The sequence below is a fragment of the Colius striatus genome, chromosome 1 (assembly GCF_028858725.1).
Source record: "Colius striatus isolate bColStr4 chromosome 1, bColStr4.1.hap1, whole genome shotgun sequence".
Classification (NCBI taxonomy): domain Eukaryota; kingdom Metazoa; phylum Chordata; class Aves; order Coliiformes; family Coliidae; genus Colius; species Colius striatus.
In genome coordinates this window covers 166360191-166387276 of record NC_084759.1, presented here as the reverse complement: position 1 = coordinate 166387276, position 27086 = coordinate 166360191, and the positions used below count along the sequence as shown (strand labels likewise).

At 40.6% G+C, this 27086-nt stretch overlaps 1 protein-coding gene across 2 annotated transcripts in view; it reads left to right on the top strand.

Annotated features, from left to right (window-relative positions):
- Positions 1-27086, top strand: part of NAV3 (neuron navigator 3) — a 268894-nt gene that overhangs the window by 134199 nt on the left and 107609 nt on the right. For both annotated transcript variants that reach the window (XM_062016086.1, XM_062016078.1), the window contains exons 9-10: positions 12158-12273; positions 26755-26863. In XM_062016086.1, coding sequence (XP_061872070.1) covers positions 12158-12273; positions 26755-26863 — 225 coding nt within the window. The remainder of the gene's footprint in view (positions 1-12157; positions 12274-26754; positions 26864-27086) is intronic.

The window sequence follows — 27086 nt, the reverse complement described above, 5'->3', positions numbered from 1 at the left end:
TGTCATCTAAATTACTTCATGGTTCTGTGGGGACTAAAGTGCTCACTAGATGGAGCCTGAGGAAAAAAGTACCAGTATAATAAAGAAACATGTTACCAGATACTAAAATCTTCTTCCTACTTCCTTTCCTACGTGGTGATTGAAATAATTCTATTACTAGACCATAGCTTCAATGGTGCATGGGAAGTGCAGAGTGATGACAGATGGGAAGAAGGTTATAATCTGGTTGCACCTCTGGAGGTGCAGTGAAATTCAATTCCAGATGCCTGTTCAGGATGTTTTTATACCAGCATAGGGAAAAAAAATTAAACTACTTTTCAAAGATCCTGCAAACACAGCATCTTCAGTGTTTGTTGAAGCTGTAATTATGTCCAGGTTTAATGACTAGAATCTACTTCTGGTCACTGATTGTGGAGTTAAGTTTTCAGCAGAAGACATTCAATCAGTTAACTGTGTTTGTTAAAAATAAGTTGTACTGCTAAACATGCTGCAACACTTTTGTTAAAAATGTGATGGTTCAAAGTTATAGTGCAGCATTTTACTGATTTCTATTATTTACATTACTTGTGTGAAAATAAACACTCACCCCCAAAATTTCATAATTGTGAGTAGTGCTAAACATAGCCACTCGGCAGTTCTACTTGTAACAAAATTACAGTGTTTAGAAAAATCCTCCCATTTTCTCATGATAGATTTTCAAAACCAAGAAAAATTTTGCAAGAAAAGTTCCATTGTAGAGGTGTTGGCTTAAGAAATTGGAAGAAGGATAGTAAGTGAAGAAATCGTTCTAAACACAAAGTTGATTAATGCTGAGTTAAAACAGTAGCTTGATAATTCAATTGCTTGCTGTTTATGATCTGAAGTTATTCTTTTACACTGCCATGTGGACAAGTGTGGCCTTATTCTTTTGACTAAATAATCAACAAAATAAAGGACCATAAAGGATATTCTATTCAGTCTTCTGTCACTGACAACTGCATTAACCCTTTAATAAACCAATGATGTTGGATTTTAAACTAGTTAATCCTCACTACTCCAATGAGAAGGCTCCTACAAAAACTCACTCTTCTCATTGTTACAAATTGTTTAAAGCCGATGAGATTGCATCCATTTATTACTTTGTCAATATTGTCCTTTAATTTAAAAAAAGATTTTTGTGATTGCTCTTTTTAAATGTGAGGGAATAATTCCACCCCCTTCCTTCTCTTTTGCAAGGCTAAGCCAAATCATCGCTTTTCATTCCTTTCACAAGGGTTTCTTCTTCCTCGTGAGCATCCTGGTAGCCCTTCTCTGCAGCTGTTCCCAATTTAATTCAAATGTCTTGAACATGGGTGATCAAACTGCTCATATTCCAGATGTGGTCCTGCCAGTCTGTGACACTAACACTGATACACACTCAAGACAGCTGCATCTCAGAGGGATGTTGGGAAAAAAAAGCCAACATATTCATCTGATATCTTTTGGAATGTCAAGTAAAAATCAAACAAATCTTTGATGTTATCTGTGTTTATCGAAGGTTGACTATTCCACTAAAGAAAGGAAATGACTGAATGCATTAAAGACAGCTTATTAAGTAGTGTTCCAAATTCTGTTTCTAATTACTCCTGTACAGGCTTATTTTAATCAAACTGAATGAGCTTCTGCAGGTGCGACTGAGTACAGGATTTTTCCCATTAAGCAAGTTTGATGCTTTTACAAATAGGTAGCTTGTAGCACAGTGAGCTGGAGAGAAATATATTCTGTGATTGCCATGATTAAAATAGAAAACAGAATGACCTTTTTTCATAATGGTTGCCTAAATTAACCTGCACTGCAGATGCACAGCACTGGAAGAACTTGCTTCAACTAAAGTGAACTTCTTTTCATTTTCCTTGATGTCAAAAGAGATGTGTGGTAGTTTGAGCCTGGCTGGATGCCAGGTGCCCACCACACCGCTTTACCCCCCACCTCCTCAGCAAGCCAGGGAAGGGGAGAAAATAAGATGGGAATCTCGTGGGTTGAGATAAAAGCAGTTTAATAAATAAGCAGCAAAGCCGCGCGCGCGGGAAGCAAAGCAGAAGCAGATAAGCTGTTACTCTCTACTTCCCATCAGCAGCGATGTCCGGCCACCTCCCGAGAAGCAGGGCTTCAGTACGCGTAGCGGTTGCTTTGGGAAGGCCAGAAATGAATCTCGCCTCCCCTTCCTGCTCCTTTCCCCCAGTTTATATTCCTGAGCTGACGTCATATGGTATGGAATATCTCCTTGGTCAGCCTGGGTCAGCTGTCCTGGCCATAGTCCCTCCCAAGATCATGCCCACTCACAGCTATTGGTGAAGGTGGGGGAAGGAATGCTGGAGGGACAGCCCCGATGTTGTGCAAGCGGTAGTCATAATATTGATATCAACAGTAAGCACAGCACTGCAGGAGCTGCTGTGGAAAATCACTACCGTCCCAGACCCACTACAGTCTCCACCCCTTATTCCATACCATTTATGTCATGCTCAGACAAACCATCTTAACAATCCATATACATTCTTATATACTCTCATTAACCAGTACCCCCACTCTTCAACAGACAAACATCATTCTTGTATTCCCTCTTGCATCTTGCATCAAACAAACAAACAACATTCTTATATCTTTCATCCTCTGTAGATGTTCACTGGAGCAGGTCATAACTTCTGTCTCATCCATCAAGATGAATATCCAGGCCAGGGGAAACAGTATGTTCAGTGTTGGGCACCAGCACCGGCTTGGTTTGTCCACTTGTTCGGTTTTTCTTGCAAAGTTCATCTACAACAGATAACTCACATAACAGGTTATTTTTCCCCCAAGGTTAAGTCTCCTTGAGGTACACATCGAGTTTCCCCATCCTTTCTCATCACCCACCAAGTACAGCCAGGCCCTTGAGCAAAAACAATCCCACGAATGGGTTTGCCTTTTCCCATGGGAGGTGCAACCCATACTGCCTTCCCCAGCCATTTCCCTGGGTGCACTACGGGGACCTTATCTCCTCCCACAGTATGTAGTGGTTTTGTTTGGGCAGGACCAGGACGGTTAGTTGAACCTCTGCTATTGACCAGCCAAGTGGCTTCTGCTAAATTTTTATCCCACTGCTTCCATGCCCCATTGCCCAGTGCTCTCAACATGGTCTTTAGTAACCCATTATATCTCTCAATCTTTCCAGAGGCTTGTGGGTGATAGGGGATGTGGTATATCCACTCAATGCCATGTTTCTTTGCCCAGGAGTTTATGAGATTATTTCGAAAATGAGTTCCATTATCTGATTCAATTCTTTCTGGAGTGCCGTGTCGCCACAAAACTTGCCTTTCAAGACCCAAGACAGTATTTCGGGCAGTGGCGTGGTTGACAGAGTATGTTTCCAACCAACCAGTAGTTGCTTCCACCATGGTGAGTATATACCGCTTGCCTTGATGTGTTCGTGGTAGTGGTCCAACATAGTCAATTTGCCAGGCCTCACCATACTGAAAACCCAGCCATCGGCCTCTGTTCCAGGGAGACTTGATTCGTGTGGCTCGCTTGATTGCGGCACATGTTTCACATTCATGGGTGACCTGTGTGATGGCTTCCATGGTCAAGTCCACCCCTCGATCACGAGCCCATCTATATGTTGCATCTCTTCCCAGATGTCCTGATGTTTCATGGGCCCATCGAGCTATAAATAGCTCACCTTTACGCTCCCAGTCTAGATCTACCTGAGCTAGTTCAATTTTAGCAGCTTTATCTACCTGTTGGTTATTCCATTGTTCTTCATTGGCACGGCTTTTTGGCACATGAGCATCTACATGACGTACCTTCAGAGTCATATTTTCCACCCGAGCAGCAATGTCTTGCCATAATGCAGCAGCCCAGATGGGTTTACCCTTGCGCTGCCAGTTGGTCTTCTTCCATTGCTGTAGCCATCCCCATAGAGCATTAGCCACCATCCAGGAGTCAGTGTAAAGATAGAGTACTGGCCACTTCTCTCGTTCTGCAATCTTTAGAGCTAGTTGGATAGCCTTCACTTCAGCAAACTGACTTGACTCACCTTCTCCTTCAGTGGCCTCAACAACTCGTCGTGTGGGACTCCACACAGCAGCTTTCCACTTACGATGATTTCCTACCACGCGGCAGGATCCATCAGTAAACAAAGCATAATGCCTCTCATCTTCTGACAATTCATTATATGGTGGTGCCTCTTGGGCGCGAGCTACTTCCTCAGGCAATGCTCCAAAATCTCTGCCTTCTGGCCAGTCCATGATTTCTTCCAGGATTCCTGGGCGATTAGATTTCCCCAGCCGAGATCGTTGTGTAATCAACGCCATCCACTTACTCCATGTAGCGCTGGTTGCATGATGTATAGAAGGGGTTTTCCCTTTGAACATCCAGTGTAACACAGGCAGACGTGGTGCCAAGAGGAGATGAGCTTCTGTGCCAATGACTTCTGAAGCAGCTCGAAGTCCCTCATATGCTGCTAGTATTTCTTTTTCAGTTGGGGTGTAGTGGGCTTCCGATCCTCGATATCCTCGGCTCCAAAACCCTAATGGTCGACCTCGGGTTTCTCCAGATGTTTTCTGCCAGAGGCTCCAGGTGAGACCATGCTCTCCAGCGGCAGTGTAGAGGATATTCTGCACATCTGGTCCTGTACGGATGGGCCCAAGGGCGACTGCACGAGCTATTAATTTGTTGAAAAGCTTGTTGTTGCTCAAGGCCCCACTCAAAACAGTTCTTCTTTCTGGTGACTCTAAAGAGAGGGCTCACAAGCTGACTATAACCTGGGATATGCATCCTCCAGAATCCCACAAGGCCCAGGAAAGCTTGTGTTTCTTTCTTATTAGTCGGTTGAGACATAGTAGCTATTTTATTCACAACATCCATAGGCACATGCCGACGCCCATCTTGCCATTTTATGCCCAAAAACTGTATCTCTTGTGCAGGTCCCTTTACTTTGTTTCTTTTTATAGCAAAACCAGCTTTCAGGAGAATCTGTATTATTCTTTTCCCTTTCTCAAACACTTCTTCTGCCTTGTTGCCCCATACAATTATGTCATCAATGTACTGTAAATGTTCAGGGGCATCACCCGTTTCCAGCACAGTTTGGATTAGACCATGGCAAATAGTAGGACTATGTTTCCACCCCTGGGGCAATCGATTCCAGGTATATTGGACACCTCTCCATGTGAAGGCAAATTGTGGCCTGCACTCGGCTGCCAATGGAATTGAGAAGAATGCATTAGCGATGTCAATCGTAGCATACCACTTGGCTGCTTTTGACTCCAGTTCATACTGGAGCTCTAACATGTCTGGTACAGCAGCACTCAGTGGTGGTGTCACTTCGTTCAGGCCACGATAGTCTACTGTTAACCTCCACCCTCCATCAGATTTTTTCACAGGCCATATGGGACTATTAAATGGAGAATGAGTTTTGCTAATTACTCCTTGAGCCTCCAGTTGATGAATCAACTCACGGATGGGAGCCAGGGAATCTCGGTTCGTGCGATATTGCCTCCGGTGCACTGTCCTGGTAGCAATTGGTACCTGTTGCTCTTGAACTTGCAGCAATCCCACAACAAAAGGGTCTTCTGAGAGGCCAGGTAAATTAGAGAGTTGTTTGATTTTCTCTGTATCTACAGTGGCTATACCAAAAGCCCATCGATACCCCTTGGGGTCTTTGAAGTACCCTCTCCTGAGGTAATCTATGCCAAGAATACAAGGGGCCTCTGGACCAGTCACAATGGGGTATTTTTTCCATTTGTCCCCTGTTAAGCTCACTTCAGCCTCTAATACAGATAATTCTTCACATCCCCCTGTCACTCCAGAGATCCAGACAGAATCTGTGCCTCTATACCTTGATGGCATCAATGTACACTGTGCCCCTGTGTCTACTAAGGCTTTATACCTTTGTGGGTTTGATGTGCCAGGCCATCGAACCCACACAGTCCAGTAGATTCGGTCATCCCTTTCCTCCTCCTGGCTGGAGGCAGGGACCCTCTATTTCTGTTCTTCATCAGAGTATTCGCTATCTGATCCTTGCAATTGCAGACCTGAAGTCTCCTCATTGGCTTCGAAGGAAGTAGTTGCAGTTCTTCTATGTCTTGGAGATTGTTGATTGTCCTCTTTTGGTTTGGCAGCCACTCTGCTGACAGCTCTCCTGGGCGGTCCTTTTCTAACAGCTGTCTTCCCCCTTAGTTCACGTACACGCGCTTCTAGCTTAAAAGTGGGTTCACCATCCCACTTCCTCATATCCTCTCCTTGGCCACGCAAAAAGAGCCAGAGTTCATTTCGCGGTGTACTCCTGCGTCTGGGACTTCCCTTTCCCCTGGTCGGGACAGTGGATGACTGAATTCTTGAGGCAGATCTAACAATCAGGCCATCATCCCACACTGATGAGGAGGTGCAGAGGCTCTCTTCATAGTTCTGTAACCAAGAAGATACCCTCTCCACTGTTGGTATGTCCATGTCTGGATGATACACCATTGCCAGGATATTAGAATATGTAGCTGGGGCACTCTGGATCACTTTTCTCAACATGGCCCGTGTACACTGGACATCGTCTGGATCTGTGGAGGCCTCGACATTATCCAGATCACCATAGATGACTTCCAACACAGCTAATTCCCTTAGATATTGGATCCCTTCATCAGCTCTAGTCCACTTTCCTCGGGCATTTACAAGGTCTTCCTTGAATGGGTATCTTGCCCGTACACTTGAGAGGAGTCGTTTCCAGAGACTACAAACTGAGGTTTTCTTTCCAATGCCTTTATCAATTCCCCGGTCCCTAGCAAGAGATCCTAGCTGTTGGGCTTCTCTGCCTTCCAATTGTTGACTGTCAGCCCCGTTATCCCAGCATCGGAGCAGCCAGGCACCAATCCGCTCACCTGGCTGGCGACTGTAATCTTTTCGCATATCTCTAAGTTCTGTTGAGGTGAGGGACCGAGTAGTTTCCATTTCCTTTTCGATTTCTCTCACTTCTCCTGATCTCCTTACCGAAGGACCAGTTTCTTCTTCTAGCCTTTCCTCTTCCTCCTCGTCTGCCCTTACTAATCGATGATATGGACTTGACCTCCTTATCCACTGCTTCTTTTTCACTACTGGGGCAACCACTGTGGTTGTTGTTTGGTTCCCTGACTCAACCATGGTAGTCTCAGGTATAGTTTGAATTTCCACCTCGGCCATAGTTCTCTGAGAGGGCTGGACTGCGACTGACTCAACTATGTTGGTCTCAGGTATAGTTTGAATTTCCACCTCGGCCATAGTTCTCTGAGAGGGCTGGACTGCGACTGACTCAACTATGTTGGTCTCAGGTACCGTTTGAGTTTCCATTTCAATTACAGTTCTCTGAGAGGACTGGAATGCAGCTCGGTAGGCAGAGGCTAGGCCCCAGTATAGTGCCTGAACCTGATGGGCCTCATTAGGGTAGGTAAGACACCCTTCTATCAGGTAGCGTGTCAGTAAAGCAGGGTTTTTTATCTGTTCAGATGTAAAATCCCAGATTACAGGAGGTGATAACCGTCCTAGGAATTTGCCTAAATTCATCCACATACCCTGCCACCCAGGGACTGGCCGCTTCAGGGGGCATTTTAACATGTTTCCATCGCAAATTTGTACTCTCTGATACCCAGATGACTCCAGATTCCACAAGATATATAATATACCAACCATGTTAATTAGTAATATTAAAACTCTCGTATAAGGGTGACTAAGGACCTGGGAAGTCTGTGTAACAGAATTGTCTAGATCAGTCCGAGCTGAGGAGAAAGAGGTGCTTTGCCCCATGGCCTCCACAAGATAGCTCCCACAGCACACTAAATTCATCAGTAACAGAATGAGACTTGCTATTATTATTTGGGCCATCATGTTCCCAGGCCCTTTCATCCTCTTCACAAAATTATATAGCCAGCTTAGCAAAGCTATTAAGGTTAAAGCACAGCCGAGAGTCAATGTTAGGAGCATCATGTTCCCAAACATTAGAAAGTGTAAGATAAGCTGCATAACAGCAAGGCTCCGTGACCAGCACAGGAACTTTGCTCTCATTGGTTTACTGTAATTGCAATGCAGTTAATGTAAATCTGCTATTATCTCGCCCCACGTTGGGCGCCAAAAGGGCTGTGGTAGTTTGAGCCTGGCTGGATGCCAGGTGCCCACCACACCGCTTTACCCCCCACCTCCTCAGCAAGCCAGGGAAGGGGAGAAAATAAGATGGGAATCTCGTGGGTTGAGATAAAAGCAGTTTAATAAATAAGCAGCAAAGCCGCGCGCGCGGGAAGCAAAGCAGAAGCAGATAAGCTGTTACTCTCTACTTCCCATCAGCAGCGATGTCCGGCCACCTCCCGAGAAGCAGGGCTTCAGTACGCGTAGCGGTTGCTTTGGGAAGGCCAGAAATGAATCTCGCCTCCCCTTCCTGCTCCTTTCCCCCAGTTTATATTCCTGAGCTGACGTCATATGGTATGGAATATCTCCTTGGTCAGCCTGGGTCAGCTGTCCTGGCCATAGTCCCTCCCAAGATCATGCCCACTCACAGCTATTGGTGAAGGTGGGGGAAGGAATGCTGGAGGGACAGCCCCGATGTTGTGCAAGCGGTAGTCATAATATTGATATCAACAGTAAGCACAGCACTGCAGGAGCTGCTGTGGAAAATCACTACCGTCCCAGACCCACTACAAGATGCAAGAATTTAATTTTTTTAGGTTAGTGGGCTGTGAATGAGTGAAGGATACAGGGCCATTTTTTAAGGCCCACGTGTAAGGTTAATGAGAAGATCTTTTAATTTGCGGTGTGTTTGCCTTAACCTTAATCTGCTGCAATCCTGCTGACATCATTTGAGTCATTCATATGATTAATATGTCCCATGGAAGGAACTAAAAGCCAGAAGGATAGAGGAAGACAAATCTCACAATTTCACCTTTTTTTTTTTCTTTTTAATTAGAGTGCTAAAGCCAAGCAAAGAGGCATCTACGTGCTTGGTCTAATGTATGACAACCTGTAGCAGTCCTATAGCAAGGCAACTTGAACTTTCAGACACACAATCTACAGCTGGACCCGCTTATTCCCCAAGAGCTGAGGCTTCTACATGATTTTTCTTGGAAACCTTTTACTCCTACATAATTCTCAGCTCATCTGGGCTAAGTTTGACTCCAGTAAAAACAGGGCTTTGGCTATCATGCACCAAAAGGCAGGGCTGCTATGGAAGTTCTGGCCAGTGGAGACATGGTGGGGGAATAGCTGCTGATGAAAGCCTTGTCCCTGGTATCCTCCTTGGGGTACCTCCATCGCCACTGCCCAAGGGCAGAGCAGGTGCCTTTTGGCCCATTGCTTTTACAATAAATAACCAGTTTTTCTCAAGTAAGCAGAACTTACGCTGCTACAAAAAACTATAGTCCTCTGTGGGATTTCTGTTGCCTCAGATAATTAGAATCATTGATGGTTTTACCAAATTAAACATAAAAAAGCTGAATGAAGTCAGTGTAACAGTTCTGATAGCAAAATACATTTATTTTACATTATATTTGAACTTTAAAATTTCAAGTACAATAACAGGGACATTTCACACTTCTTAGATGTCTTCTTTCAGACTGCCTGCAAATTTCAGAAAATCATATCATATTTACGTTTGACTTATGTTTCCATGGTTTTCTTTCTACAAATTAAATCATAGAATCGGAGAATGATAGGGCTGGAAGGAACCTTTAGAGATCATCTAGTCCAACCTCCCTGCAGAAGCAGGTTCACCTAGATCAGGTCACATAGGAACATGTCCAGGCGGGTCTTGAAGACCTCCAAGGAAGGAGACTCCACAACCCCTCTGGGCAGCCAGTTCCACTGCTCCGTCACCCTCACAGTAATTTGGCTATTCAATACTTTTACTTTAAGGCTTATATCCTAATGTAATCTTATGTCCCAGAAGCTGAGTTTTGTACTGCAATTAATCCCACCACTCAGATTCTAAAATTTGGAATGATAATCTCTGCAAGTATCTCTTCTCACATTGTTTTCCAACTTATCTTCCTGGTTATAGTTGCCTTGGGTTTTAGAATTGGAAAAAAAACTCAAAAAAAACCCGCTGAAGAACGGAAATGTGCTTTAGTTTGTGTTTTGCATATCTCTCAAAGTTTTGATGTCACCTTTTGAAGTGAAAACTTATATTCATTGTTCTGTTATGTAAACAGATCCAATGATTATAGTAAAGTTTACTTAGTTGCTGTAAGTCACTCATTATTATTTGTATTCTCAGAGAGAGATCCAGCCCTTCTAACAGAAATGTTTGTCTTTCCATATAGTCACTAATGAGTTATACATTCATCTGTATTGATTTCACACATACCAGTCACTATGAGAGGGCAATCTAGATCATTGAAGTTTTGTTTGACCTAACTCCAGCCTTCCTCTGGCTCTAGTCATAGCAACTCCATGATTTGTCTTTAAAAACAAGAGTGCACGCCACTTCAATTACCTTTACTATTATTGTAAGTTCCTTTTCTGAGATGTGTTTAGGGGCTGAGAGTTTTCCCTGGACTGATCCAGCACTGCATCTCAGCACTGAACCTAGGCAGGAGCGTTCATAATCTCTCAAAGTGCCTTCCAGTGAAAGGAGACACTCCTCTCATTCATACTGATGATTTGAAGCAATTTCAGAAAGCAGGTGGGACTGTGGAATTTTGTTCATTGGGGAGGGATAGAATGGGCTTTTTGTTACTTAAGACAAAGCCCTTAAGCACCAGATGTAAAATGACATTCAAAGTCAATAGGACATAATTACCCTAGCAACACGTGCTGAGCTTGTGTTTCCAGTGGTCTGTGATGGAGAGCAACAGTAGACAAGAACCAAAAATAGTTTTTGATGGACCTGTTATCTGTTTCAAACATCCCAAAAATAGAGAAATCGGTAAGAAAGACAGCACATCAGATCAGGCATAATATAAGTTTCTACTTTTGTGCAAGTAGTGTCAAAATTAACTGGTTCTAATCAAGATTCTACCACAACAGTACTTGTGCTACTGTAGGTGCACATACATAAATGGTCCCTCAGATTCATGAATTACTGAACAAACCTATTCAGTATGTAACTTAGACAAAAATATTAACTGTAAAGTTATTTCATGAAATAAGTTGACATAAAATTATTTTGAGAGGTCACTGCTTTTATCAGTTGTAGTTAGAGAATACACTTTAATCACATAGAAACCTGTTTCCACTTACTTGGTCATTGGAAACACTTTATGGTGAATTTTGATAACCGAGCTATAAATGTAACATTTTAAAACAGGGTTATAAATATTTCACTAGTCTTTTAAGAAATCAAAAGACCGAGTGTGCCATTCATGTCAGGAAAGCTGGAAGAACTTAATCTCTAAGTGAAGTATTTTTTTTCCCATTGTATTTCAAGAAGTGCCTAGTATATCTTGAGATGTATTCTTTTCCTGTATACAAATATGGTATATGTTGCTATTTAATGGCATCATAATTCAACAGTTTCTGTGTAAACGAGATACTGCAGCCATTCCTTAAGAAGAGACCATTAATTTCACGATCTATTTTGTATTATAATCCATGTGGTTTTTTTATTTCTTGCTATTTACCATTATACAATAGCAAATAGCTGTATTCTACAAAGGATACTCATTATAAATTATCAATGATATCCACAGAATATACCATCAGAGTCTATACCATTGGTTATTTGTTTGCAAGTTATTGGAAAAACTTATCCCTTTTCCCTAGAGTTATATAAGAAGCATTATCACAAGAAGCTGTACATAGATTTAAATATCTGGGCCAGATTTCCATTCCAGCCTTGCATAAGCTTCTTCCCACATGGCCTTTTTCACTTAATGTTTCAGCAATTATAAGTTTTCATTTCCCTTTTATATGTGCAGGGATGTGACTTAACCAATTTTAAATGGATTCTGCCTATATCTGGTAGACGCCTCTTGCAGAGGAAAGTGAGGAAACAAAATGGCATAGATTTCCCAGCATTAACTGAGTCATTCCCGAAGAGAGAGACAGAGAGAGCTCCTATTTGCTTGTGAATTTGTGCAGAGCCAATCTAATACAGCGAGAATGTGGCATTCAGAGTATTTTCAGCATATAGTGATACAATTCTAGACAGAGCTTCAACTAACATTTGCTTCCATTAATATAAGAAAGATGGGTAATAATCAGTCTTCTTGCTTGATTTCAGAACTCTCTCAGAAAATGACAGTAGCTCTATACCACCTTCTGACTCCTGCACCAGTCCTACTAAAATGGATTTGTCGTTCAGTAAGACTGCCAAACAGTGCCTAGAGGAGATATCTGGTGAGTAATAACAAGTCAGAAGACTGTGAACTTTATTTACATCTGTTTCTTATTAGGAGCTATGCAATGGGTTGAAATAATACCTCTGACCTCTGTTCATGAGTGGTATTAAATATGTAGAAAATTTGGGTAATGCATGGTTAGTTCTTCAAATGAACAGTTCTCTTATCTGAACTGGCTCCTTCTGTTCAATAATCCTCTTCATCATTTTGCAGAAATTTGGCTTTCACAAGCTAGGGTTTCAAGTGATTATGACTTTTTAGTCATACCAAATGTTCCAAGAGGAGTAGTGGAAAGTCGACTTAAGAAAATTTCACACTATTTCATTTAAGATCATCAAATTAAGTAATCAGAACCGAGATATAAATTGCATAAGATATATTGTGATTTTAGAAATTAATCTATTTTCAGAAAAGCAACAAGTCCTTATTACTGTACCTGACTTTCGAGCTGCTGCTGGAGCTAAACTACTAAAGGTTGTGTTCTGGAAATCCTTGTAAACCTGAAGTAAAGTCTTTATTAACTTAAAAATATGAGGGCATTATTTTCGTTCATTCATGTTGCAATAATTCCTTTGAAGTCAAAAGAGCCATGCTGATTTACATAAGCTCAGGATCTCTCCATTACCATCCTAATGGATGCAGAAAGCAAAGTGTATCACAGCTGACTTTCTCACCAGGGCTGAATTGCACTGCAGAGTTGTGTAGAACTACTTTCAAAGAGACTCTTCAACTGAGCTGTTTGTATTGGGGTTTGGGATTGTTTGGTAGTTTTTTTTGTTGTTGCTGTTGTTATTGTTTTATTTTTTTTTCATTAGCATCCTTTTATTAGAATTTTCATGAGAATAACAGGTGAAATCATGTCCCACTGGATTCACCTGTTTTGCCCTTTCACTCCAAATTCTTTAACGTTAAAATGGATTTATAACAAGTCGTGTGATTCTTCTTACGCAGGTTATAACTCAGTTAAAGCACTAATTAGACACATCCATCTAAAATTATCTCTCCACCAGACAGGAAATCAGATGCCCAAGGTTTGTGGGACTGCCTTGCCATTTCGCTGACTCATACTGAAACTGAGATTTTGTTCTAATTTGTCTCAGTCCCTTTGGAAGTTTTTGAGCCTAACATTCCTTATTTCCACAGCCCACTTTTGTGATAAATATGTCACCCTGAAACATTGTGGAATGTTCCCTGGAGGCAATGCATGCCTTTTAAAATGAAAGTAAAAAAAATTTAATTAATCCAGAAATCTGACTCATTGGTCTTGCACGTATAAAGTGTATAACTGAAACACTTCCACAAATCAAAAGATGCTTCAAGGAATTATGTACAGAGATATTGAAAGAAAAGAATCATATTGATTCAGTACCTGCTGAAATTATCAAACAGGATATCATTTCTCCTGACCTTTTACTTTTCTGAAAAGAAATTGAACAGCATCAAAAAGAAGAAAAATGGCATTAAAGGCACTAGACATCAAAGGTGTTTTTAGTCTGATTATTCAGACACTGGCATTAGTAGTTGACTGACATAACAGGCAGCAAAGGAGAACCACTGGGAAAATGTGGTCAATGGTTTGTTGTATATGGAGGAAAATAGATGTGTGTCACCTGTAATTGGCTGTTAGCAGCAAAAAGAATGAATGAATCAAGTACTACATTTTCTGAATAGATAATTGTCTGCTGGTGAACTATCACCAAATCATTGGTGAAACTTCATGGAAGGAAACTCATGTGATGGTTATTTGAGGAGTGTGCCCTGAGAAAGGACAAATAAACTTTTTTACTAAGGAGCATATTTCTTCTTGTATGATCAAGGAATTATACAAGAGAGTTGATCTTATCATTGCTTATCATTTACAGTGCCAAATATTTGCAACTTAGGCTAACATCCTCAGAACTAACATATCTTAGCCTATATCATTGTATAAATTGTTTCTCTACTTTCAGAATATTTACACACTCATGTTTGTTATTGTGTCTTGGATGAAGATTGCTGCTCCCATAACCAGCCAAGCAGATTGTATCAGAGCTCCTAATCCACTTCAGGGCAAAGACAACCAGTATTAAAGTAATGCTGTAAGCTTGGCTGGTTCAAGGCCTCTCCACGATATTGCCAAAACTTGGATGTAGAAAACAATAATGTAAACAAGATTTAGGAGTGATTGGTCAGGCACCATTCTCCTTGAGTGATTCATAATGCTGAAGACAATCTAATTGCCTTGCTCTAGTGATTGACAGCCATGGCTCTATTTTCTGTGCCCAGCGAGGCATTTCACCTCCCATCTTTGCTGTCTGAACACCAGTGAATGGAAATAGCGCAGGAAAGCGGGAAACTCTAGGGGTAGTTTCCAGCTTTCTCTGCTCTGTCTACCTCCCTGTTTCTAAGGAAGTTGATTACCTTTGAAATATCTCCTGCATTCCAGCTCAGAGCTAGTGAAAGGATGGGGCAAAGTCAGAGCATACGCTTCTTGTTTCCTGCCCATTGCTCTGCAAGTAATCACTTGCTGTTATTTGCCCAGCCATGAGAGAAGGATGGTGCTGAAAGGTGAGGAAGATGGTGAGGCTGGTGTAGGCTTGGGCCTTAGAAGACTGTCTTCAGTAAATGGAACAACCTCTTTATTTTTAACTTGTCCCTATAAATCTCTTGCCCTAGGTAATTTCTCACATAGCTTATGCTTAAAGCCAGTTCTGCCTCGTGGTAGAGCTACTGTAAATCAGAATTTCTTCACTGTTCAACTGTCTTTGCTGGGAATTTGTTCCAGATGTGATCTGAAGTACTTAGTTTTTTTTTCCTACTTTTTTTCTTTTTCTCTCTGAATATTCCACAGCTCAGCCAGAGCAGTCCCAGATGTTTCCACAGTGCACGTGCAGATCAGCACTTAGCACATTCATTACAACAGCGAGCAATTGTAAGGCTTTCTGCACACCTTAGATCCCTTCTGAGTGCATGAAGCCAGTGATACCCATACAGAGGCTGAATGAGTCCCATTTGTAGGCATGGGTCACCCATGCAACAGTTTTGGTATACTCTGTATATTCTAAACTTACTGCACATGCGGTGCACAGATGTGTAGACTTCTGTCCAGGAAATCACAGACAGGAATTTGAGAGTCCTAAATAAGGACCAGTTCCACAGTCATGTATAAACACCCTTTCTTGCACGTACTTCGTCTACCATTTACCTCAACAAGCTTACTCATTGTCTAGGTTTCTGCAAACCTGGAGTATAATTTTGTAGACAGGATTTTAAAATGAGAATGAAAAGAAAGACTAATAAAGTGATCCAGTTTGGCTCTCACTTTTCATGGTATGACTAGGAACAGGTTGTTCAGACATTCTTACCCAATATTTCTACTTGTAGTAGCTATGACGTTTATCAGTCTTTGATAAGAGTTTATTGGAGAAGAATGTCAATAAGTTAATTATTTAAAAATCCATTGTAAACTTTACCTATCGGTATCTAGAAAATATTATTTTATTGAATCTATGATAGTGTTTACATATTCAAAGAGCTTAATGCAAAGTGTTTGATTAAATAATTATTCATGAATTTACAAATATCGACTAATTATAAAAAAGAGAGGGATGAAACAGAAATGAAAGAGTAATTTTAAGAGTTATAGGACAATGTCAATGAAGGGATTAGAATACAAATGTTATTTTTCAAGCTTTTATGTTTACTGTGCTTCATTTTTTTTTCTCTCTGAAACAAATATTTAATTCATGGGTGTGGAAATTATTTTTTCAAGTAAGCTTGGCTGAAGAGGTTCATAATCTTATACATTTGCAGATCTATTGCATAACTCATTTATGAGGCTCCAAACTATGTACTAAGACTTCAAAGAAAGTCTTATCTGACAGCAAAATTTGTCCCTAGATTATTAGTTCTTCAAATTTTTGTTGTAATTCCTTTTATGAACGAAACAGTAAAATAAGGTAATATGTTGGGCTGACTGATGGGTGCTGTTATTGATTTAAACGTACACCTGCATGGTGGGTTGGGAATATACTGAATTGCAAGGTAGTTGGGGAATAATGCACTGTCATGACATCTGCTCTCTCTGGCCTCCTATGCTCTCTTCTTAGTCTAGAAAGTTGTCTTTTTGTGTTGCTACATTTCATCATTTTAAAACAGAGGAATGAGCTTTACAAAAGGATTGTTTGATAAATAAACCTGAGAATTTTACACATTGCAATTTTATGTTTTATTGACACCCTGCAGAGAGGTGTGGTAAAGGAGAAATTCATCGTTTTTTCTGCTAAGCACCAGGTCCAGGAGGTACATATGTATCTGTTGTGTGTCTGAGTATGGTCATCATTTTTTTTAATGTATATAGAAAAGGAAATGAGACAGGTGGAAGCTGGAGCTGCCATCTACCTTCACATGGCTCCCACACAGTTCAGGTGGCATTCCTGTGCCTGGATGATGGTCCATGCCCTGTGTCCAGCTGAGCTGCAATTAATAGCTCAGGTGGAAGAAACATGTCAGCATAGACGCTGAGACCCACTGGGTTGCCCAGGAGCCAACTGTACCCCTACCAGAGGCCTGGAGTGGCGGTGCACCTATTGCTAACATCACACGTGAGATTTGCTGTGGCTCATTGAGTGAAAACTTTTCATGCCCTGCAGTAAGATTTTCTACTCTCAGTTGGAAAGACAACTAAATATTCCTGGCCAGTTCTGGCTCTCTTGTATCTAGTCTGTTCGTAGTCAGAGCTGTGCAGCCACATCGTGCTTTGCTTCTCCAGCAGCACAATGCATACTTACTGACTGTTACATTTGACCAGGCACACATGCTGTGAACTTGGTGTGGAGACAGAGCAGGTCCCTACCTGCCTACAGCCGACCATGGAGACAAGTCACTGACTGTAGCTATTTGGGGATGAAAGGGAGGGTAAGGAAGTTACCATTCATTTATTTGGAGTATTGGGAAGAGATTCAGCCTTGACATTTATGGTAGGAAAAGGTCCTTTTCCTTAGATGCTGCTACACCACAGCACCACATGTGGCCAAATCATTGTCCTTCCTATTGATTCGAAACATAGCAATGGAGAATACTGTACCAATTCAAGTATAAGTTGAGGTTTTAAAGCCATTGAGTGGGAAAAGAGGGAAATGTCCCTTCATTTGGCAAATTCTCTGTTGTAAATACAGCCCTGTGAAGCCTTTCTGCCAACATCAGCCCTGCTGAACAGACTGTTACCAGCGCTTGCTGGTGCGGGAGCAAACGGGCAGTGCTGGCAGTCTGCTTCCTCAGCATCAGCACCAGTGCGCCCAGGCTCTGCTGTGGGCAGGCACCAGCATGCTCATAAAAACCTCTTAAGGGCCCATATGCCACTGCAACTAGTAGACCCTGGGAGTAAACACGGCAGTCTTACCTTTTGTTTCCATGCTGAATAAATGGCAGACATTTAATATTTGGAATGATTTTGTACTCAGGCTGACAGGTCATTATTTTTGTCTTCACTTCTTGTGGTGGACCCTGTCTTTCTAGGAATGTGTCAGTGATTTCATATGGAAAATTATCATTGCTTGAGACTAGTGATTTTTTTCCTGGATTAGTTCTGTGTTTGTGAGGATTACCTAGGAAAATATGTGTCCTTCCTTTAAATACATGTAATTTTCCCTATATATCTTTAAAAACTGTAAACTGAGACAGTGAAAAGCACGAAGTACAGTGAGGCTTCTTTTAAGACCCATTTATTCATTCAGGAAATCTGCAAACAGTTTGTCATTCTTAGGGTGACATTTTTAAAGGTTACTTCCCTGTCAAGCTTTCTCAGGTAGTGATTTGAGATGATTACATTTTCACACTGACAAAAGCAATATATTCTGATATGTTAATTTTTATATCTGTAGATTTATACTTAATATTTTATGAAATTAATTGCCCTTAGATAAAGAGTTTGTATCAAAAATATTAAAATACAATGCATCTAGTTCTTTGTTCATCTGTCTATTATTTGTAGGACTAATATATTTTTCCCTGTGAGAACAGGTGTATGTTTAAACACAAATCTTCTTTCCTTCTTGATAATGTATTTAAAAACATTTAGAATGGGTGAACTTAGTTCAGACATGATGTTGAGTTTCTTTTTTAAAAAACTATTACTACATTAATAGGTTTTCTTCAGAAGATTGTGAAACAATGATTTTATTACAGCTTTTTCATTCTAGCCTCTGAATCTCACAGAGACGCAACAAAGATATATTTTAATGAGAAAGAAATATTTCCTTTTATAATCCTTATTGGGTAGGTACTTTTGTGTTCCAATTTTTAGCTTTTTTATGATCTTAAAGTTCTTTTTTTTTTATTTGGAGCAGAAATTGCAAGACTGAAGGTCCACTTGAAAATCTGCTTTTAGCTTCCAGCACAAGGAGTAGCAGTGATATGAAAGAAATAGTTTGACATCCTTACCTTTGAGAGAGAAAATAGGATTTGACTGTGAGCTAGGTCTGTTACTGTAGCATCCCATTCAGGTGAAGCTGTGTCTTGAAACCTGTGGTACTGTAAACTGGGCAGAGGCTTCTGTGTCTCCGGTTTAATTCACCAGGATGTTTGCTGCCATGGCAGCCAGAAGCATTCACTGCAGTAGCAGAGAAGAGTCATATATCTGGGAATGCAGGTTGAATACTAAAATGCAAGGAGGCTTGTGCAGAGCTTTGCTTGAGTGGTTAATTTTGGCTCTTTATTGAGCTCTGACGTGGAGGCTGTACTTGCAGTTATGTGTCAGCCCATCTAAAGTGAAGAGCTGTGCACCGGGATCAGTCATGATCTGGTGAGGGGGGAGGATGGGAAAGCCCGAGACAGCACTTGTGTCTACTTTGGATTTCAGAAGGCAGCAGCTGTAGACAGAGATGCAGGCCCACCGCTCCGATGAGACTGGTAATTGGATGGAGAGGGGAAAACACAGTTGGCTTTTGGGATTACTTCTGTGCTGGAGCAGAGTGTTTGATCAACTCTCTTCTGCTTGAGAGAAATCCAACTAAAAATGACTGTAAGTACTGCAGATTAATGTGATGGGAGAGAAGTGGCTTAGCAGAGACAGCAGCATAATTTTAAGGAAAATTACTGTGCCTGCCTAGTCATTTACACTACGTACGCTGCATGTTTGGGCTGTGCTTTTCATTGCGAGTGCAAGTATGTGCTACCTGGGATGTGCAGCGTGTGGTGCCAGAGGGATCACCTCCCAGACCTTTTGGGAGAACTGAACTGCCCTCCGTCTCAGAAATATGAAATCTAACTGAGGTGCAGCACTAGCTGGAAAGATGCAGAGATCTGCTGAACTGTCAGTGTTTAAAAGCAAGGAGGTTAGAAGAGGGTGTGTTCGCCTTCAGAAGCAGAAGTCTCTAACCAATCTCACACTCATCAGCGAAGGGGAGAAAAGACGATACTCATACAGGGAGAACTGGTTTGGAAACGCCTCCAAGTCCAGCCAGAGTTATCATCAGCGGGAGGCAGAAGCTGGGAGCAGAGGCTCCCTTTCCAAGGCACTCTCACAGTCGGTGCACTCTCTCTGCCAGTCCAGTCTCACCACACCCCAAGTGTTTCAAGCGATAGCACCTGCTGGGAGCAGAACATCCAGAAGGTCAGGAGACCGACATACAAGTGAAGACTTTGAGGTTGACAATGAGGAGAGGGGAAAATCAGCTGATAAAACTGCATCCTGCACGTCCCGTTTCGCCAGCAGGAACTGGGCAGAGGAGGAAGAGGAAGGTTGCTTGCGTGAAGGGACTGCACATCTGGATGAAGATGTCATAATAACAATGCTGGGGGACCTAGAACAGGTCCTTTATACTGATATTTTAGGTAAGTTAACTTTGGCTTGACATCAGGAAGGGTAGGAGGAGACCTGCTTTAGCAGGGATATTGGACTAGGTGATCTCTAGAGGTCCCTCCTAACCCCTACCATTCTGTCATTCTGTGACCCAAGTGTTAACATATATCTGCAGGGAGCAGATTTTTTATCTTGACAGTGATTTCACAAGACAGAACTGGGTTTATTCGAAATAGTATGCAAAACTAGGTTCTAGCCAGTTCTTCTTTGTTTATTCTTACCTCTAAAGACTGTATGAAATGAAGAGAAATGTCTAAATCACTTTTGATGGGTGCATGGGCAGCAAAAGCCTGTGAATAACTGAGCATAGTTTCCTTAGCTGTTTGGAAAATTAAGGTGAAACATTTAAGTACTGTTAGTTTACTCATTGATAATTTAATTTTAACACCATTTGTTCTCATGAATTTAAAATTGAAATCTTCAACCAAAGTTTGGTTTAGATAGAAAATGTCTCAGCTTAACCTACAAACTGTCCCTCCAGTATTGCTTCTCCCCTGCTGATAATTTCACCCTCATACAAGGAAATGTGAGTGCCAGGATCTCAGTTAAGTTTAAATAACCAGTTTTGTTACATCAGTGCATGCCAGAGAGCATTTGAAGTCCACAGCCATAGGTGCTTCAAAAGGCTTCTGTATTACTGGCTTTACTTTTCATCTCTCAGCCCTTTATAAGAGTGCTGAAAGTGCTCATTTCCAAAGCTTTGTTCTTCAACCAGTAAAACGATTGAAGTGACTGCTTGATTTTCCAAGGTTATATAGCATGTGTCTAGCCTGGAGCTTCTTTGCTGGTGGATACGTTAGCCCTGATTGTGTTTAAACATTCAGGATAAAATTTTTGCTGTGTAAAAAGCTATCATCTCAAAAAAAAAAAAAAAAAACTCTCAAAAGAAATCAGAATTCTCTTTTTATGTATAACTTTTATTATTAAACTATATGGTTTGATAAAAAGGTTCTTGAGATTAGTAGCTTGTTAGCAAAGGAAGCAGAGCTCTCCACCTGGCCCTGCTTCTCTTCAGCTTTGTATCACTGAGCAAATCCCTGTTCTCTTGTAAGCCTCAGTTTCTCTATCTGCAGAGTAAAACTAGTGCTTTCCTTTAGAAATGGAGATATTATCTAAAAGTGGGAAGCTTCTTATTTGTAAGAAAATCAGACAAGTAATGGAATTATTATTTTCCCATTTATCTGCTTTGGACTCTAATCATATGTACAGAAGTACTGAAGTTTTTATGAATAGTATTATTAAATGTGCAATTATGGGTGAGCTTCAGCAATGTGAATGTAAAAGTTTAACCTAGATATTTAATGGTTTCTGTGAAGTGCTTATTTTTATTCCCTATGTACATATATGATGAAAGAAATGAATAATGTTCTCTAGAAATTCATTGAGGGAACCTGTAATGGTTCACTGTTTATGGGCAAGAATTTGGGGACAATCTTTTTGAATATTCATGTTTGCCATAAATCTTGAAGTTACAAGTGATTTGAGCAGATTACATTTCATGAGGTTGGTAAAATATTTGCATCTGACTTTCTTGTAAGAGGAAAAGAAAGTTTCAGAGTACCCTGAGTTTGGTTTTATCTCACTCTCTCCATGTGTGAAATACAATGGCTTCTCTTCAGTGTAAAAACCAGAATTGCTTCAGATAACAGGCCAGAGAGCATTTCTGATATATTAGGTCATGCAAATATGGATAGATTCTATGACCACAGTGGGCCATAGTGATAAGCAACAAAGTCTGGGTTCCCTTTGAACCTATGCGGAGTATCCTGATCCTGCTGCAATAAGCACAGTAGTGTCCCTTCTAGCAGGCATGGCATAGCTAGGTTTCAATCAAAAACCCCACATATTCACCATTCCTATGCTCATCTGTACAGAAGGGAAGCTTGATGTAGACAGTGAGCCACAGTGCTGCCCTGGAAATGTAGGTAAAGTCAGATGCAAGTCAGGTCTGAGGATCTTGCATTCAGAGTAGACAAATTTCTCAATCATATGTTCACTTGTTATACTTTCTGACTTGTTCATCCATGGCACAGAATGAATCATAGAATGGTAGGGTTGGAAGGGACCTTTAGAGATCATCTAGTCCAACCCCCCTGCAGAAGCAGGTCATTTGAAAAATATTTAATAGTTACAGTTGTAAGAATATTGTAGTGCAAAAGTGTGTACGGATTTTAAGATCATAAAATTCCAGTTGTATCTTTTTTAGAAAAGAATAGTGGAAAGATTTTTAAATGACCCTTTGTGTCACTGAGAGATCAAAAGGGATTAGACCTCAAACTTTTCACCTTTCCAAGATATAATACCACTTTTATCATATAATTTGTCTGAAAGTGAAATATTCTTCTCCATGAAAACGTATTTTGGCAGTTTGCCATATATAGGTACCTTCCTTTCTGTATTGCAGTTATACCTTAAGGCTTTGTTAGGCTATTTGCTGTACAATATATATTAAAAAAGACAGTTGCTGTCATTTTTGGTGCAAGAATTTGCAGTGTTAACATACAGCAAAGGACAAGACAGGAAGCAAAGGTCAAAGACACTGCAAATATTATTTATACTCAGTTCCTCAAATAAGTATAAAGGTAAATTATTACTTTGCTTTTAGTTCTACCTGCTTACACGCTGGAATTTGTCTTTGTATAACAGAAAATTGTGTTATACCAACAAGCTACTATTTCACCTCTGGTTTGAGGCAGGGCAGGTAACAGGTCCAGGTTTCCTTGATATAAGTATTGTGACAGGAAAAGAATGTGCTCTTGGAAGTGAATTTGAGCGCGTCTGGTGGAGGGTGGAAAGCAAAGGACAGCAACAGCGAGGAAGTGAGTGCGTCATAGCCAGTCACCTGGAGGCAGTCATGAACTGGGTACTGTATAGGTTTCAGTAACTTGGCATGAACCCTCATGGGAGTCTGCAGGATGGTCCAGTAACCTCTGCAATCAGTACATGAGATCCATGGGTACACTGGATACATTCAGTCAAGGTGTTTGAACACTTCTAGCTTGAAACACAGAAGTAGTTGTGGTAATATCAATCTGAGTGTGGACATTTTCCTCCTGCAAGGTATTACATGTAAAAATGCAGACAAGTAGATTATTCTATGGAGCAAACTTTTGTGAATAGACATGGCTTCAATGTGTGGCTTGAGAAGATGGAGAGTTTGGCAGCAGTACTGCGCCTGTATCCCTGCTTCTTGTCTTCATGTCCGGGTGTTGACCCCACTGTCAGTTCCATGGTGCCAAGCCCAGTGGTGGCTGGGAGGTAGGGTCCAGAGGTGGATTATTGGAGCATTAAATCACTGGAGAATTTATATGGAGTGATAAGCAAACAGCAGTTTCTGAAGGACTGTTTGGCTGCAGCAAAGAGTGCAGGAGACATAGCCAGGGCAGAGTAGATGGGAAAACCTCAAACTGGCATTTCTGTGAAAGCTAGCTTGACATTGAGCCACAACTGCAGAGTACATTGGCTAATGCTATGCATCATTTACCTATCAGGGAAGAAATAAAGGGTATATGGAGTGTATATGGAATAATTTATTTCCATTTAATGTCAGGAATTGGGTTTTTTCTTGACTGCCTGTGGTGTTTGGGCTTCAGGACCTGGACTGCAGAAGAGGATGCAGTAGCAATTCAATTTCTCAATGAGCTCAAAGGCTTCACCCTTTAGTCAAAACACAAAATTAAGGAGCTCAAGTGACTTTCGGTTGACAAAATCCCTTCAAAAATAGTCCTGAAGGGCTAAGGAGTCTGGGAAGGCTGGACATTCCTCAAGAAGGAAACATTAGAAGAACCAAAGCCCAGCTAGAACTGAAACTGACCACTAATATAAAACACATTAGAAAATGTTTCTATAAATATATTAGCAACAGAAGCAGGGCTAAGGAGAATACCAATCCTTTAATGGATGTAGGGGGAAATAATGACCAAGGATAAGGAAAAAATGAGGTACTTAATGACTTCTTCACCTCAGTTTTCAGTAGCAAGACCAGTTGTTCTTCAGGTACCCCGCAGGCACCTGAGCTGGAAGACAAGGAACAGAATGAAGCCCCTTGTGTCCAAGGGGAAATGGTGTGTGACCTACAGCTCCACCTTGACTCACATAAGTCCATGAGGCCAGACAAGATCCACCTCAGGGTGCTGAGGGAGCTGGTGGAAGTGCTCACCAAGCCACTCTCTATCATCTACAAGTGGACCTGGCTAACAGAGGAGGTCCCAGTGGGCTGGAGGTTGGCAAATGCTATCCCCATCTACAAGAAGGGCTGGAAGGAGGCTCCTGGGAACTACAGGCCTGTCAACCTGACCTTGGTGTCAGAAAAGGTTAAGGAGCAGATCATCGTGACAGCTATCATGAGACACGTGCAGGACAACCAAGGGTTCAGTGAGCATGAGTTTATGAAAAGCAAGTGATAGGACAAGAGGAAAATAGCCTCCTGTTGTGCCAGGGGAAGTTTAGATTGGAGATTAGGAAAAACTTCTTCACTGAAAGGTTTGTTAAATGCTGAAATGAGCTGCCCAAGGAGGTAGAGGAGTCGCCATCTCTGGAAATATTTAAGAAACATGTAGATGAGGTGCTGAGGGACATGGTTTAGTGATAGGCCTGGCAGTGTTAGATTAGTGGTTGGACTTGATGATCTTGAAAAACTTTTCAAACTGAAATGGTTCTATGATTCTATGAACCATTGTTAAACATAGTTTGCTTCTGAAGATTCTCCTTTATATTTGATAGAAATGTCACTTTATATGTTAGCCCAAAGGTTTTTTGTAAACCAGTGCTAAGCCCATACTTATAGTTCTCCTGCAAGTCAATCTATTTTCCCATGCCTTCAAACAAATGTTGAAGGGAGAACTGTTGAAGATCTTCTTACTTTAACAGATTTTTTAACTTTTTTTTTTTAACTTTTTTTTTTAGCTTGACTTTTACAGAATGCTTTGTTACATTTAAAACTTTCATTGTGTCTGGCCTCATGTTGAACACTTCCCAGTTCTCTGTCCTACGTAACTTTTCTTGCAAGCTCTACATTAAAATCTCCTCTTTTCTTTTTTTCCTGTTTTATCTACTCTGCAAAGGCTACCAAGTGTTTTTTCTTTTTCTTTTATCCTCCTTCCCGAACATCAGCATTATTGAGTTTATATCTTGTATAAACTCATACACAAACCTCAGAGGAGGAAAGATGGTGACAGAATGAGAAATACAGCAACTTGTAAAATACACATGCAGTTACAAATTTCACATTTTACAAATGTGAAATAACAGAGTGCTATATGGTATTTTGCTTCTACTTGCATTTCTGATATTGAGTTCAAATTCACCAGACTGTCTCCTGTCAGATGTATTCAAAGATGAAGCTGTTATCAATATCTTGAGGATTCCAAGTTTAGATCAAAAGCTTATTCTAGGTAAGAATGCTGAAATCTAGAGTTAAATATTAGAGGTAATTTTGGTGATTGCACAGTATCATTCTTGATGACAACAACTTTTCCAGAAGGAAAAATAAAATTAATTTAATAAAGTATGATAAGAATTTTATCATTGATAGAGTCTAAAAGAACATATTTGCACTTCATGTTCAGCATTGTATACATAACTATAATAATGATGCTTCTTGCCAAACTTATTTCAAGCAACAGATACAGGACACAGCCACAAGCAGAACACTAGGCTTGAACATACCAGTGATTTTTGTCCCAGATTTTCTTCTGAAATTCTCTTATTCTCTAAATGAGGAATTAATTAAAATCAATTAAAATTAATTCATTATTGTTCATTTAATTAAAATTAATTAAAATATTATTGAAAACATATATTTTTGTTTCCTCTTATGTGACTTTCGGAGGTTGCTTTGAGGCTTGTTTGGTTTTCCTTTTTTAACATATAATCTGTCACTTAAAAAAAATGTTTAAGTCATGTCAAGTAAACGTTATTCAGGATGTTCCAGGTGAAGTTCTGTGGCCTTCTCTACTCAAGATAACAGACCAGGTTTTCACAATGGATCCCTGAAAACTGTTAAAATCCATAATTGTGTAAATGACACACATGTACTGGGAGTATTCAGATTTTTATCCCAAGAAGAATTTTTTTTTTTTTTAAATGTCATCTGAAGAATAATCTCCCCCTTCGGGAAACCATTAGAGTTCAGGAAAGATACTTTATTAAGTGCCTGACTTAAAGAGTACTTTAAAATAGCCTGGATGTTAAATGCATACTGAAGAGTTGTTGTAACAGTCATTCCAATTCTTTCCAGACACAGTGGCTTTATTTCCTACCAAGTCATGTAAAATGCCAAGGAGGAAAAGAGGCTGGTTAATGTATCAAGTGGTCTGGGGCTGCATCGTGCCTTGATTACAGAGGATAAAATCCCAACACTGTAAATCTGAGTTTCATTAATAGATTTAGGCCTTTACAGGGATAATTCATCAGGAGTCCTTTTGGTGGTTTTTTTACATACCATATGTTATTTAGAAGCATATGTGTGTTCTATTACTGAAAGGATGAGGTTTTATTTTTTAAAAGATTAAAGGGACAGACTTATTTACAATCATATCTGTGTGTTCTCAGCTGTCTATAAATACGTACATGCACTTTATTCAACCTTGTACATTCATATGTGATAAAATTCATGCTGATTCTACTGTTTTGTTCCAGGGGAAGACCCTGAAACAAGAAGAATGAGAACGGTAAAGAATATAGCAGACCTGAGACAGAATTTGGAAGAGACCATGTCCAGCCTTAGAGGCACTCAGATAAGCCACAGGTATACCAGTTTTGAGTAGACTGGTAAAAATTTGGACCGCGGGAGATTGTTACTAGTTGCTGAATGATTTAGAGACTTATGAGGGAAAATTAACTGTGACACTAACCATACTGTTAGCTAGACTGCCTCAGCAATTTAAATGTGACTTTAATATACCTTACTGTCAAAGTGTCCTATACAGTCATTCACAAAGATGGTTATTATTTCATATATGTCTACTTAG